The sequence below is a fragment of the Musca vetustissima genome, unplaced genomic scaffold (assembly GCF_032173495.1).
Source record: "Musca vetustissima isolate MV318-11 ecotype Yass unplaced genomic scaffold, APGP_CSIRO_Mvet_v1 utg15717, whole genome shotgun sequence".
Lineage (NCBI taxonomy): Eukaryota > Metazoa > Arthropoda > Insecta > Diptera > Muscidae > Musca > Musca vetustissima.
This window is the reverse complement of record NW_026883673.1, coordinates 38,507-50,869: the sequence shown is the minus strand read 5'-3', so window position 1 is coordinate 50,869 and position 12,363 is coordinate 38,507. Positions and strand designations below refer to the sequence as shown.

Genomic DNA, 12,363 nt, shown 5'->3' with positions numbered 1-12,363 from the left:
AAAATGCTAAGTAGAACCTTTGTCTTGTTGAGAAATTTAAACGCTTTGCGTAATGGTGCCGTCTCTCAAATTGCCGAAACCAAGCCATTAGCCTACAGCACCACTCAACTTCAGGCCGCATTTGCTAAGCATTTCTGCTCCAACGTCAGTAACATCCCCGTTGTTAGCTATGAAGAAATTAAACAATTGCCCAAGCAACCGGAAAAGTTATTAATAGATGTACGAGAACCCAAGGAACTACAAGAGACAGGACAAATTCCCACCTCGATTAACATACCTCTGGGTGAGGTTGAAAAAGTGTTGGCTGGCAATGTAGATGCTAAGGCTTTCAAAGCTAAATATGGTCGTGATTTTCCCTCTAAGAATACTGAGATAATATTCCATTGTAAAATCGGTAGACGTTCCCACAATGCTGCAGAAAGAGTTGATGGAAAGAATTGTTGATGTTTTGAAGATATTTGGAGGCATTCCGACTTCCTGGAATGTCTTTAAATGTTGAACATAAATAAATATAAGCCTGAAGTTTGTAATAAAATGTGTTCTTAATATTAAAAAAAAAACATCGTCGATTTATTACTATCATGAGAAGATCTGTACTTTATGCTTAGAAGCCAATAAGTCGTGGATTTAAAAAAATCTAGAGGCCCAGGCCAATAAGGCGTGGATTTTTTTAATTGTAATTTTCTAGAGGCCCAGGCCAATAAGGCGTGGATTTTTTTAATTGTAATTTTCTAGAGGCCCAGGCCAATAAGGCGTGGATTTTTTAAATTGTAATTTTCTAGAGGCCCAGGCCAATAAGGCGTTTTTTTAAATTGTAATTTTCTAGAGGCCCAGGCCAATAAGGCGTTTCTAGAGGCCCAGGCCAATAAGGCGTGGATTTTTTAAAATGTAATTTTTTCTAGAGGCCCAGGCCAATAAGGCGTGGATTTTTTAAATTGTAATTTTCTAGAGGCCCAGGCCAATAAGGCGTGGATTTTTTAAATTGTAATTTTCTAGAGGCCCAGGCCAATAAGGCGTGGATTTTTTAAATTGTAATTTTCTAGAGGCCCAGGCCAATAAGGCGTGGATTTTTTAAATTGTAATTTTCTAGAGGCCCAGGCCAATAAGGCGTGGATTTTTTAAATTGTAATTTTCTAGAGGCCCAGGCCAATAAGGCGTGGATTTTTTAAATTGTAATTTTCTAGAGGCCCAGGCCAATAAGGCGTGGATTTTTTAAATTGTAATTTTCTTGGATTTTTTAAATTGTAATTTTCTAGAGGCCCAGGCCAATAAGGCGTGGATTTTTTAAATTGTAATTTTCTAGAGGCCCAGGCCAATAAGGCGTGGATTTTTTAAATTGTAATTTTCTAGAGGCCCAGGCCAATAAGGCGTGGATTTTTTAAATTGTAATTTTCTAGAGGCCCAGGCCAATAAGGCGTGGATTTTTTAAATTGTAATTTTCTAGAGGCCCAGGCCAATAAGGCGTGGATTTTTTAAATTGTAATTTTCTAGAGGCCCAGGCCAATAAGGCGTGGATTTTTTAAATTGTAATTTTCTAGAGGCCCAGGCCAATAAGGCGTTTTTTTAAATTGTAATTTTCTAGAGGCCCAGGCCAATAAGGCGTGGATTTTTTAAATTGTAATTTTCTAGAGGCCCAGGCCAATAAGGCGTGGATTTTTTAAATTGTAATTTTCTAGAGGCCCAGGCCAATAAGGCGTGGATTTTTTAAATTGTAATTTTCTAGAGGCCCAGGCCAATAAGGCGTGGATTTTTTAAATTGTAATTTTCTAGAGGCCCAGGCCAATAAGGCGTGGATTTTTTAAATTGTAATTTTCTAGAGGCCCAGGCCAATAAGGCGTGGATTTTTTAAATTGTAATTTTCTAGAGGCCCAGGCCAATAAGGCGTGGATTTTTTAAATTGTAATTTTCTAGAGGCCCAGGCCAATAAGGCGTGGATTTTTTAAATTGTAATTTTCTAGAGGCCCAGGCCAATAAGGCGTGGATTTTTTAAATTGTAATTTTCTAGAGGCCCAGGCCAATAAGGCGTGGATTTTTTAAATTGTAATTTTCTAGAGGCCCAGGCCAATAAGGCGTGGATTTTTTAAATTGTAATTTTCTAGAGGCCCAGGCCAATAAGGCGTGGATTTTTTAAATTGTAATTTTCTAGAGGCCCAGGCCAATAAGGCGTGGATTTTTTAAATTGTAATTTTCTAGAGGCCCAGGCCAATAAGGCGTGGATTTTTTAAATTGTAATTTTCTAGAGGCCCAGGCCAATAAGGCGTGGATTTTTTAAATTGTAATTTTCTAGAGGACCAGGCCAATAAGGCGTGGATTTTTTAAATTGTAATTTTCTAGAGGCCCAGGCCAATAAGGCGTGGATTTTTTAAATTGTAATTTTCTAGAGGCCCAGGCCAATAAGGCGTGGATTTTTTAAATTGTAATTTTCTAGAGGCCCAGGCCAATAAGGCGTGGATTTTTTAAATTGTAATTTTCTAGAGGCCCAGGCCAATAAGGCGTGGATTTTTTAAATTGTAATTTTCTAGAGGCCCAGGCCAATAAGGCGTGGATTTTTTAAATTGTAATTTTCTAGAGGCCCAGGCCAATAAGGCGTGGATTTTTTAAATTGTAATTTTCTAGAGGCCCAGGCCAATAAGGCGTGGATTTTTTAAATTGTAATTTTCTAGAGGCCCAGGCCAATAAGGCGTAGAGGGCCAGGCCAATAAGGCGTGGATTTTTTAAATTGTAATTTTCTAGAGGCCCAGGCCAATAAGGCGTGGATTTTTTAAATTGTAATTTTCTAGAGGCCCAGGCCAATAAGGCGTGGATTTTTTAAATTGTAATTTTCTAGAGGCCCAGGCCAATAAGGCGTGGATTTTTTAAATTGTAATTTTCTAGAGGCCCAGGCCAATAAGGCGTGGATTTTTTAAATTGTAATTTTCTAGAGGCCCAGGCCAATAAGGCGTGGATTTTTTAAATTGTAATTTTCTAGAGGCCCAGGCCAATAAGGCGTGGATTTTTTAAATTGTAATTTTCTAGAGGCCCACCTAGAGGCCCAGGCCAATAAGGCATGGATTTTTTAAATTGTAATTTTCTAGAGGCCCACCTAGAGGCCCAGGCCAATAAGGCATGGATTTTTTAAATTGTAATTTTCAAGAGGCCCAGGCCAATAAGGCGTGGATTTTTAAAATTGTATTTTTTACTAAATTTATTTTATGGTTTGCTTTTGTACTCACCATATTTCACCTCTGTTCTGGTCCCCATTGGTCAAAATATGAAACGCCGCCTCTGCAAATAGAAAGTGATTTTGTCAGCTGATTTCTAATCTATGTTTATTTTTTATCGAAGAACAGCTGTTGCTTATTTTAAGATCATTACACACACAACAAGCGAGCAAAGCGAACGAGCAAGGTAGGAGGTTTGTTATTGATCGTGTATATGTACAGAATAACAAATTATTTCAAAAATTTTCCATCCCATCATAGAACCAACAACAAAAAACCGAAAATAATGTCCCGCAGATTTCTTCAATTAACCAAACATTTAAATAAATTCCACATTGGAGGAGCCAACAAACTTGCCACGCATACCTCGTCATTGTCGTCACCAAAGTACCATCAAAATGTAATTTTACAACAAAATTTCATTAAACATTTTTGTTCACAAAAGACCAGTATAAATTCCATACCCATTGTCCGCTATGAAGAAATTAAACAATTGCCGAAATATCCCAATAAATTGTTGATAGATGTCCGTGAACCGCAAGAATTGCAGGAAAGTGGTAAAATTCCTACAGCCATTAATATACCATTGGATCAGGTGATTACAGCATTGGCGGATAATGTTGATGCGAAGGTATTCAGAGCGAAATATGGTCGTGATTTCCCCGCTAAAGATATGGAAGTGATATTCCATTGTCGTAGTGGCAAGAGGTCGCAAGCGGCAGCAGAAATAGCCCAAAAGCTAGGCTATACAAATGTGAAAAATTATGTGGGTTCATGGTTGGAATGGGCTGACAAAGAGGGTCTACCTAAATGAGGAACAAAAATAAGTTGTTGAGTGTATTTTGTTGAATGGTATTTATTATGTGCATTTAAAAATTAAAATAATTTGAATGTAAAGAAATTAAAATATATTGACCAATAAATAGCGTATACATCTATTCTATTTCTTATTTACATAATGCTAATACGATGCTAATAAAATTGGAAAAATTACAAATTATGTAGGAAAACTTTTACGATATCTGATACCATACGATATTTTAGAGTGGTCTGGGCATGTTCGACCGTATGCTGATGTTTATTTTTTAGGCAAAAATATGATGGGTTTGTTAGATATATGTGCTTCTGTTACCCGCTGTAGAATTTCTCTCTTCTGAACATCCGTATAAAATATTCACCGTGAATACTGCAGATGGTTTAGAGACTCTGGACCTTCTATTGGATATTCATTTTCCAGGGAGCAGAGACTTGGGTACGTACGAGCAATTCATGCATCATATTCAACCTCATTCAATGGCTAATGAAGCTCTGATAGAACACCTAACAAGCTATCCAAAATTGGTATGGGTGATTAACACTTTTCAATTCCACAAATCTCCTGAGCCGGATGGTATACCTGCAATAATGCAGAATGCTTCAGAGAAGATCGTAATAACACTGAGGGAGATTTTCGGGGCCTGTCTAAGGTTATCATTCATACTAAGTCTGTGGAGAGGAAGGAGTATAGGTGGAGAAACATAGTCACTCTTTACGGGCGAGCAATTGACGCATCATATTAAATCTCAGTCCATGGCAAATGAATGATAGAACACCTAACAAGTTATCCAAAACTGGTATGGCGATTAACAGTTAGATGGACTAGGTACAATACCTGCAATGTTGCGGAATGCCTCAGAGCTGGTATTAATAACACTGAGTCATATCTTCAGGGTCTGTCTAAGGTTATCATTCATAGGAAGTCTGTGGAGAGAAGTAAAGTTGGCCTTCATTCCCAAGACTGGGAAACCTTGTCACACTTTATCGCAATACTACCAAACCAATTAGCCTTTCTTCCTTTGTAGCAGCTTGGGAAATCCATTTATTTAATAATAGTAATGCCTTCAGAATATTAGCTACACAATTCATGATAATAATACTTCTTTACTCAAGCCGGTCAGGAAAGGAAGAGAGCGAGGATGATGAAATGTCGGCAAATGTCAATCGATCGATTTTGTGTGTATTTTTCTTTAATCATAATCTGGTTTTGCTTCGAACTCCAAGTTGAAAAAGGCAGCGATCTTTATTGATTGTGTCCAAAGTGAAAAAGGAATGCCTAGGTGATGGTGGGCTGTTAACCCGGTTTCTTTGTCCTTCTGGGTCGTACAATCATCCGCGTACGTTATGATATTTATGTCATCCGGTGGGTATGGACTTTCAGAAAGATAGAGAATAAACAGATGAAGAAGGTCACAGTTACAGACAGCGTGTTGAGGATTTGGAAGGGGCATTTTGAAAAGCTTCTGGTATCAAATTGTGGAAGTGAAGAAGATATCGCAGAACCAATAAGAGATGACGGTATAGAGTCTATACCACCTAGCTAAGATGAGTTCTGAGTAATAATTAATCGACTGAAGAATAAGAAAGTAGCTGGTGCCGATGGATTACCAGCCGAACTATTCAAGACTTGTGATCAGATGCTGGTCAGGAGCATGCACCAGCTGGTTAGTACAATTTGGCTAGAGGAATGCATGCCCAACGATTGTAGCCTCAGCATCCTGTGTCCCGTGCACAAAAAAGGAGACAAGACGATATGTGCCAACTATAGAGGAATAAGTCTCCTTCCACATTGCATATAAAGTGCTATCCAGCGTGCCGTGTGGACGACTGAAGCCAATGGTCAGGCATGGCAAATCCACTATTGACCAGATTTTCACTCTGCGCCAAATCCTGGAAAATACCCACGAAAAACACGTAGACACATATCATTTATTCGTCGACTACAAAGCCGCATTCGACAGCCCTATCCATTCAGAGGTGTTTAAAGCCATGTCTGCGTTCGGCATTCCTGCAAAATTAATACGGTTATTCAGGATACGTTTATCTGGCACAAGATCATCAGTCGGAAAGCACATATCGGATTCCTTCAATAACGAACGAGAATTGTCGTGTGACCTTTAAAAAATTCTGCTGGAAAAGGTCATATGAGAGGCAGAGGTGAACAGAAATGGCTCTCTGTACACCAAACTCGCCTCGATGATATCGACATAATGCGTCGAACATTGCGAACGGTAACAGCCATCTTTGAATAAATTAAAAAGGAGCCTGCCAAAGTGGGTCCGGCAGTAAATGGCGAGAAGACCAAGCTGATGGTATAAATGCGCAAGAAGTCCCGAAGACTCGGACCAACTGTGGAACTTAAGAAAAACAGATTCGAGACAGTCAAAGATTTTATATAAGATTTAATTTTATATATGGTACCGCCATAAATTGAATTATTGACTACTACTATGGTCTAAGTAAGCAGTTTAGAAACAAGGTCACCAGACCAAACTCACACTCTACAACATTCTGATAATACCCGTGCTGTTATATGGATCTGAATCATGGGTGTTTGAGAGAAAAAATCTCCGATAGATCCGATCGGCGTCAAATGAAACATGAGCTTTAACATATATACACGGATATCGACATGGATAGTCGTATCGAGCAGCAACGACTATGGTGGCTAGGCCATATATAGCCAGCTCAAAAGGCATATAAAAGCGAGCCTACTGATGGTTCATTCAGAAGAGGAAGACCAAGAATTCTTTGTAAAGATCTAGTAGAAGTTGAAATATCAAATCAGGGTCTTTCAAATAGGAAAAACCGCGCAAAAAATCCTGAAAATCTTTTTTAAAGTTCGGTTTATGGGACAAATGTTCTGTCTCGAGCCAGCTAAGTAAGTAAGAATTTTCTTATTTTCAATACATTGAATTTCCAAGCCTATAAAACAATTTAAAAGTCCCCTATATAGACGACTTTATAGTAGTCAATACCCCCCGTATTGACTATATAGAACACCTTAGAATTGTCTATAGGGACGATCTTATAGTCATGTGGACGACCTTAAAGTCTTCAATATGGAACACCATAATGTCTCCCTTCTCTACCCAAGATTTTTTTAAAAATAAAAAAGTTTCATTTTTCATCAAAAAATAAATAATTTTTATTTTATATTGTTTAAACACAATTAAATTTCTTAAAACAAAACAAAAAATCTTAAAACTAACAGACTTTTACAATTTATGGCTCTTTGGAAATTCTGATCACACGAAATTTAAATCACAGCTCAGAAACAAACAAAAAATAGTTTAGGGAACATTTAAATTAACTTCTAATTAGAATTTGGGTTCAACTTAGTCCACTTCTTCCACAGTGGGTCCGCTATAGCCTCCACCGTAACCATTGGCTCCACCATAACCATTCGCCTGTGTGCCACAATTTGCACCGCCAGCACCTCCGCTGCCGCTACCACAACCACCGCCACCATTCGCCTGCTGATGCATTCGGGTCATAACCGGCGAACAGATGCGTGACAATTCTTCCATTTTATAATCGAATTCTTCCTTTTCGGCTGTGGTGTTGCTGTCAAGCCATTGAATGGTTTCTTTACATTTCGACAATAGACGATCTTTATCGGCCTCGGGTATTTTACTGCCAGCTTCCTCTAGCGTCTGCTTCACACTGAAGACATACGATTCCAATTTATGTCGGGATTCTATACGCTGGCGGTGTTTTTCATCCTCCTCGGCATATTGTTCGGCCTCGTGAAGCATACGATCAATTTCGGCCTGTGATAGACGTCCTTTGTCGTTTTTGATGACAATATTCTTGGCATTGCCCGTACTCATTTCCTTGGCGGTGACATTGAGAATACCGTTGGCATCCAAATCGAAGGTAACATCCACTTTGGGTACACCACGTGGTGCTGGGGGTATACCCGTCAGATTGAAGGTACCCAATAGGTTGTTATCCTTGGTCATGGCACGCTCACCTTCGAACACCTGAATAGTCACAGCTGGTTGATTATCGGCATAGGTGGTAAAGGTTTTCGTCTGTTTGCAGGGTATGCGGGAGTTACGTTCAATTAGCTTGGTCATAACCCCACCAGCAGTTTCAATACCCAAAGACAGAGGAGCCACATCCACCAGCAGGACATCTTGTATGGCACTGCTCTTATCACCACTCAATATTGCCGCCTGTATAGCTGCACCATAGGCCACCGCCTCATCGGGGTTAATGGACAAATTCAAACTCTTGCCACAGAAGAATTGTTGCAGCAGATTTTGTACCTTAGGAATACGTGTGGAACCACCAACCAGGACAATATCATGGATTTGATTCTTATCCATTTTGGCATCGTTGAGAGCCTTTTCCACCGGCTGCAGAGTGCTGCGGAATAAGTCTGAACACAATTCCTCAAAACGTGCCCTGCTTATTTTCGTATAGAAATCGATACCCTCAAACAGAGCATCAATTTCAATGGTGGCCTCAGTGCTGGATGAGAGGGTACGTTTGGCACGCTCCGCAGCTGAACGTAGCCGCCTTAATGCCCTGGGATTTTTGGTCAAATCCTTTTTGTATTTCCTTTTGAACTCCTCGGCGAAGTGGTTCACCAGTCGATTATCAAAATCTTCACCACCCAAATGGGTATCACCGGCCGTGGCTCGTACCTCAAAGAGGGAACCTTCATCAATGGTCAAGATGGAGACATCAAAGGTACCACCACCCAAATCGAAGATCAAGACGTTGCGTTCTCCTTTCAGGTTCTTATCGAGACCATAGGCCAAGGCAGCAGCTGTTGGTTCATTGATAATACGCAAGACATTCAACCCTGCAATGGCTCCAGCATCTTTGGTGGCCTGTCGCTGCGAGTCATTGAAGTATGCCGGCACTGTGATAACGGCATCCCGTATGCTGGTACCCAAAAAGGCCTCGGCGGTTTCTTTCATTTTCGTCAGAACCATGGAACTAATTTCCTCCGGAGCAAACCTCTTCTGTTCACCTTTGAATTCGACTTGTATTTTTGGCTTACCGCAGTCGTTGACCACACGGAAGGGCCAATGTTTCATATCGGCCTGAATTTTGGGATCCTCAAACTTGCGGCCAATCAAACGTTTCGCATCGAAGACGGTGTTACTGGGATTCATGGCCACCTGGTTCTTGGCAGCGTCGCCGATAAGCCTTTCCGAATCGGTGAATGCCACATAGCTGGGTGTTGTGCGATTACCCTGGTCATTGGCAATGATTTCCACTTTGCCATGTTGGAAAACGCCGACGCAGGAATAGGTTGTACCCAAATCAATACCAATTGCTACCATTTTTGTTGTTGCTTCTATGTGCTTCTCTGTAGGCTTCTTGTTTCTCTATAGTCTTTTTTCGAAAATTTTACTTCTTCGTTCAAAATAACGTTTTTTTCTGTTTGAAAAACTTGCTTTCGATTTTTTCTTCGATTGCTTTGTTTTCTTTCTTCACTTCACTTCTTATCTCGTTGCTTTCTTGTAATTCACTGACGTCCAAGTGCAACGATGACTGGTATTTATACTTGGGCTCTCACAATGCCAGCAGCCTGGGCATATGCCGAGCCGAACTGCATTGCTCTCAGTTGTTGTGGTGGCATCTCGAAGTGTGTGGAAAGTTCTGCTCGTGAGGAGGATGATGCATTACCTTTCATTGTATTGCAATGAGGGTTTGTGTGTATGTAAATGCATACGAATTGATGTGTGTGTATGTTTGCGACCCCCTTGTGCTGTACGGCAAACAATGGGTATGCGGGACTTTGTCATTACCTTTGTAATAGCTTGAATAAATAGAAATTTAATATAAGTTCCAGAACGAAGTATTCGAACTTTTTGGGGTCATGAAGAGGATTTAAGGTCACCAATAGAAAAGTTTTTAATGACACCTATAGAGGGTACTTTAAGTTCGGCTATATAGACGACTTAAAGGAGAATACAGAGACGGCTTATGTCTCTATTATATACCCAACTATTTGGTCGTCTACAGATACGATGTTTTTCCTTCTTCTTAGAGACGAATTGACATTACATCGATGTGGTTTATATAGGCGACATTTAGGACGAAGGTAGGTCGTCAATAAACTCTTTAAGGTTTTTCTATAGAGACGAATTTTAAAGCCTTTTAGAAAATCTATTCAACCGACTATTAGGTTGTCTATAGAACCGATGTATTTTTCAACTATACATTTCGGTCGTCTATGTAGACATTAGTCGCTTCTATAGGCTACCGAATATATGTCGCATATAGAGACGAAATTTTGACAATTGCTTACTTAGCTTCCTTGTGACAGAACATTTGTTCCACAAAGATGACTATGGGGTCCTGTATTGAGATGATTGATTCGACATTTAGTTCATCAGACCGAAAAAAGCATCCTTTACAAATAAAAACTATCAAATTCGGTGGGACGAAATACCCTCTACAATGAGGTGGACAATCAAAATTTTTTAAAATCAATCGGAACTTTATTACGGTTATTTGGTAGATGGGAGGCCAGAAGGAACTGTCTGGCAACACATTATGTTGCTATACTGACAGTATCCTTGTCTCCACATGAAGATGATATAAACTCGGCATCTTGATACATCCGGTAGTAATCTTTAGAGCACTATTCTGGATCGTTTGAAGTCTTAGTCTTTAGTTCAGGAGTTAAATAGCGTCGCAGTAGATTTAGATTCAGATACCATAATATCGTCCGATTTCGGACGATATTATGGTACAGTCGTCTGCGTAAGATACCATCTTAACACCTCATTTAAATCTTGGGGTATTTAGATATCCGCCCCTAATCTCCACATATGCCTATCTGTCATTGAGATAGTTACCATAGTCATAATATCACCGATTGAGATAGGGTTGTTGCCAAATAATCCATAGCTATTGGGCCGAGATGCATTAGCATGACCATAGAGATCCATAATTAATGAAGGCCTTCTGTACTCTTCCTATAGGGTAACAATATTTCGTCTTGACTTAAAATTTGAAACAAATATATGTATGTACACATGTGTATGCCATATTAGGAGCGTAGCTATTCGCTTCTGCCAGAGATTATTATGTTTTTTTGCACAAAGAGAACTTGGCTGATAGCGTTGCACATATGTACACACATATATATTGTTTTGTTGAGTAGATATGTAGTTTCGTTCTCTTGAAATTTCTCAATCTCTCTCTGTTGTTTAGAAATTTCTGTTTTATACCACAACCTACCGCAATGCAAAATGCATTGACCCATCGAACAAACATACATAACAATCGAACTGAAGGAAATGGAAAGTTCTATGGCATTCGACATCAACCCTTTAAATGATATTTCTAGAATATTGATTTCAAAATTTAAACAATGTGTATGAATGAACTGTGAATGTGTATGTTTTCCTTAGGAATTAACTGTTATAAGGGTGTCTGGTTTGATGCGGCTAGGACCTTAAAAATATCTAACATGAATATTTATTTTTAATATAAGAACCTTTATTGAAAATTTTCGTCGAAGATAACCCATAACAATATTTTATAGATACTATGTCAGAATGAAGTCGATCTGCGTTGACGGTGAATATCGCCGTCGAATGAACCATGAGTTGTACCATCAATTCTCAGACATGGGCATTGTCAGACGTATCGAGCTGCAGCGATTACGTTGGCTAGGTCATATTGTGAGATTGGATGAGGATGCCCCAGTACAAAAGGCATATAAAAGCGAGCCAACTGATGGTTCACACAGAAGGAGAAGACCACGATTTAGAGGGAAATATCAAGTGGAAGAGAACATTTCAAGACTCGAGAACATTTCCTAGACTCGACTTATGGAACAAATGTTCTAAATGTGCTAATAAGTTACTATGTACTATGAAATTATGCCAGGGTAAGAAAGAGAAGCTGTTGACCTCTAATTGGTCAGGATGGTGCAAATATTGTCCAGGATCGGAATATAGACCCGTAGAAAGTTGGAGTTCCGATATAATTATGTAGGGTATCATATGGTTGGCTCCGTCCGACTATACTGCTCCGCCCACTGGTTTCGATATCATAAAGGGAAGAAAAAATTTTGCGTAACATTTTATGGAATTTATTTTTCATTTTATTTGAAATTGATACATAAATTCCATATTATGAAGGGTTGCCATTATCAATTTCTCAAATGAGACTACCTTGTATAGTTATGCCATACAGGATTGACGAAATACTTTGAGGTGTTGGTATTTAAATTAAATTAATCATCTGGGAGGTACATGAGATTGTAGACCTATATAGACGATAGGTGCGCTACCTCTTCAAACATTGTTAGGTTGTGCAAAGTCGTGGTCGGATATTGCATTGGACAGATATTCTCCAACATTGAACT

The 12,363-nt window shown here is 39.3% G+C and overlaps 3 protein-coding genes across 3 annotated transcripts; 2 read left to right on the top strand and 1 right to left on the bottom strand.

The window, feature by feature from the left end:
- Window positions 1-3: 3 nt before the first annotated feature.
- Window positions 4-444, top strand: LOC133330590 (rhodanese domain-containing protein CG4456-like). The gene has a single exon (XM_061539029.1). The coding sequence runs from the start codon at window positions 4-6 to the stop codon at window positions 442-444; it is 441 nt and encodes a 146-aa protein (XP_061395013.1).
- Window positions 445-3,486: 3,042 nt separating this feature from the next.
- On the top strand, window positions 3,487-4,014 carry LOC133330584 (rhodanese domain-containing protein CG4456-like). The gene is made up of 2 exons (XM_061539023.1): window positions 3,487-3,600; window positions 3,646-4,014. Exons 1-2 carry the CDS (start codon window positions 3,487-3,489, stop codon window positions 4,012-4,014), a joined length of 483 nt encoding a protein of 160 aa, XP_061395007.1.
- Window positions 4,015-7,354: 3,340 nt separating this feature from the next.
- Window positions 7,355-9,350, bottom strand: LOC133330587 (major heat shock 70 kDa protein Ba-like). Its single transcript, XM_061539026.1, has one exon. It carries the CDS (start codon window positions 9,317-9,319, stop codon window positions 7,355-7,357), a length of 1,965 nt encoding a protein of 654 aa, XP_061395010.1. The 5' UTR covers window positions 9,320-9,350.
- Window positions 9,351-12,363: the final 3,013 nt, after the last annotated feature.

What these genes read in the sequence shown, in the direction of transcription:
- LOC133330590 (XM_061539029.1), top strand. Translation starts at nt 4, where the DNA reads ATGCTAAGTAGAACCTTTGTCTTGTTGAGAAATTTAAACGCTTTGCGT.
- LOC133330584 (XM_061539023.1), top strand. Translation starts at nt 3,487, where the DNA reads ATGTCCCGCAGATTTCTTCAATTAACCAAACATTTAAATAAATTCCAC. An exon ending in CACCAAAGTACCATCAAAAT is followed by an intron (nt 3,601 to 3,645) that starts GTAATTTTACAA and finishes TGTTCACAAAAG; the next exon opens with ACCAGTATAAATTCCATACC.
- LOC133330587 (XM_061539026.1), bottom strand. Translation starts at nt 9,319, where the DNA reads ATGGTAGCAATTGGTATTGATTTGGGTACAACCTATTCCTGCGTCGGC.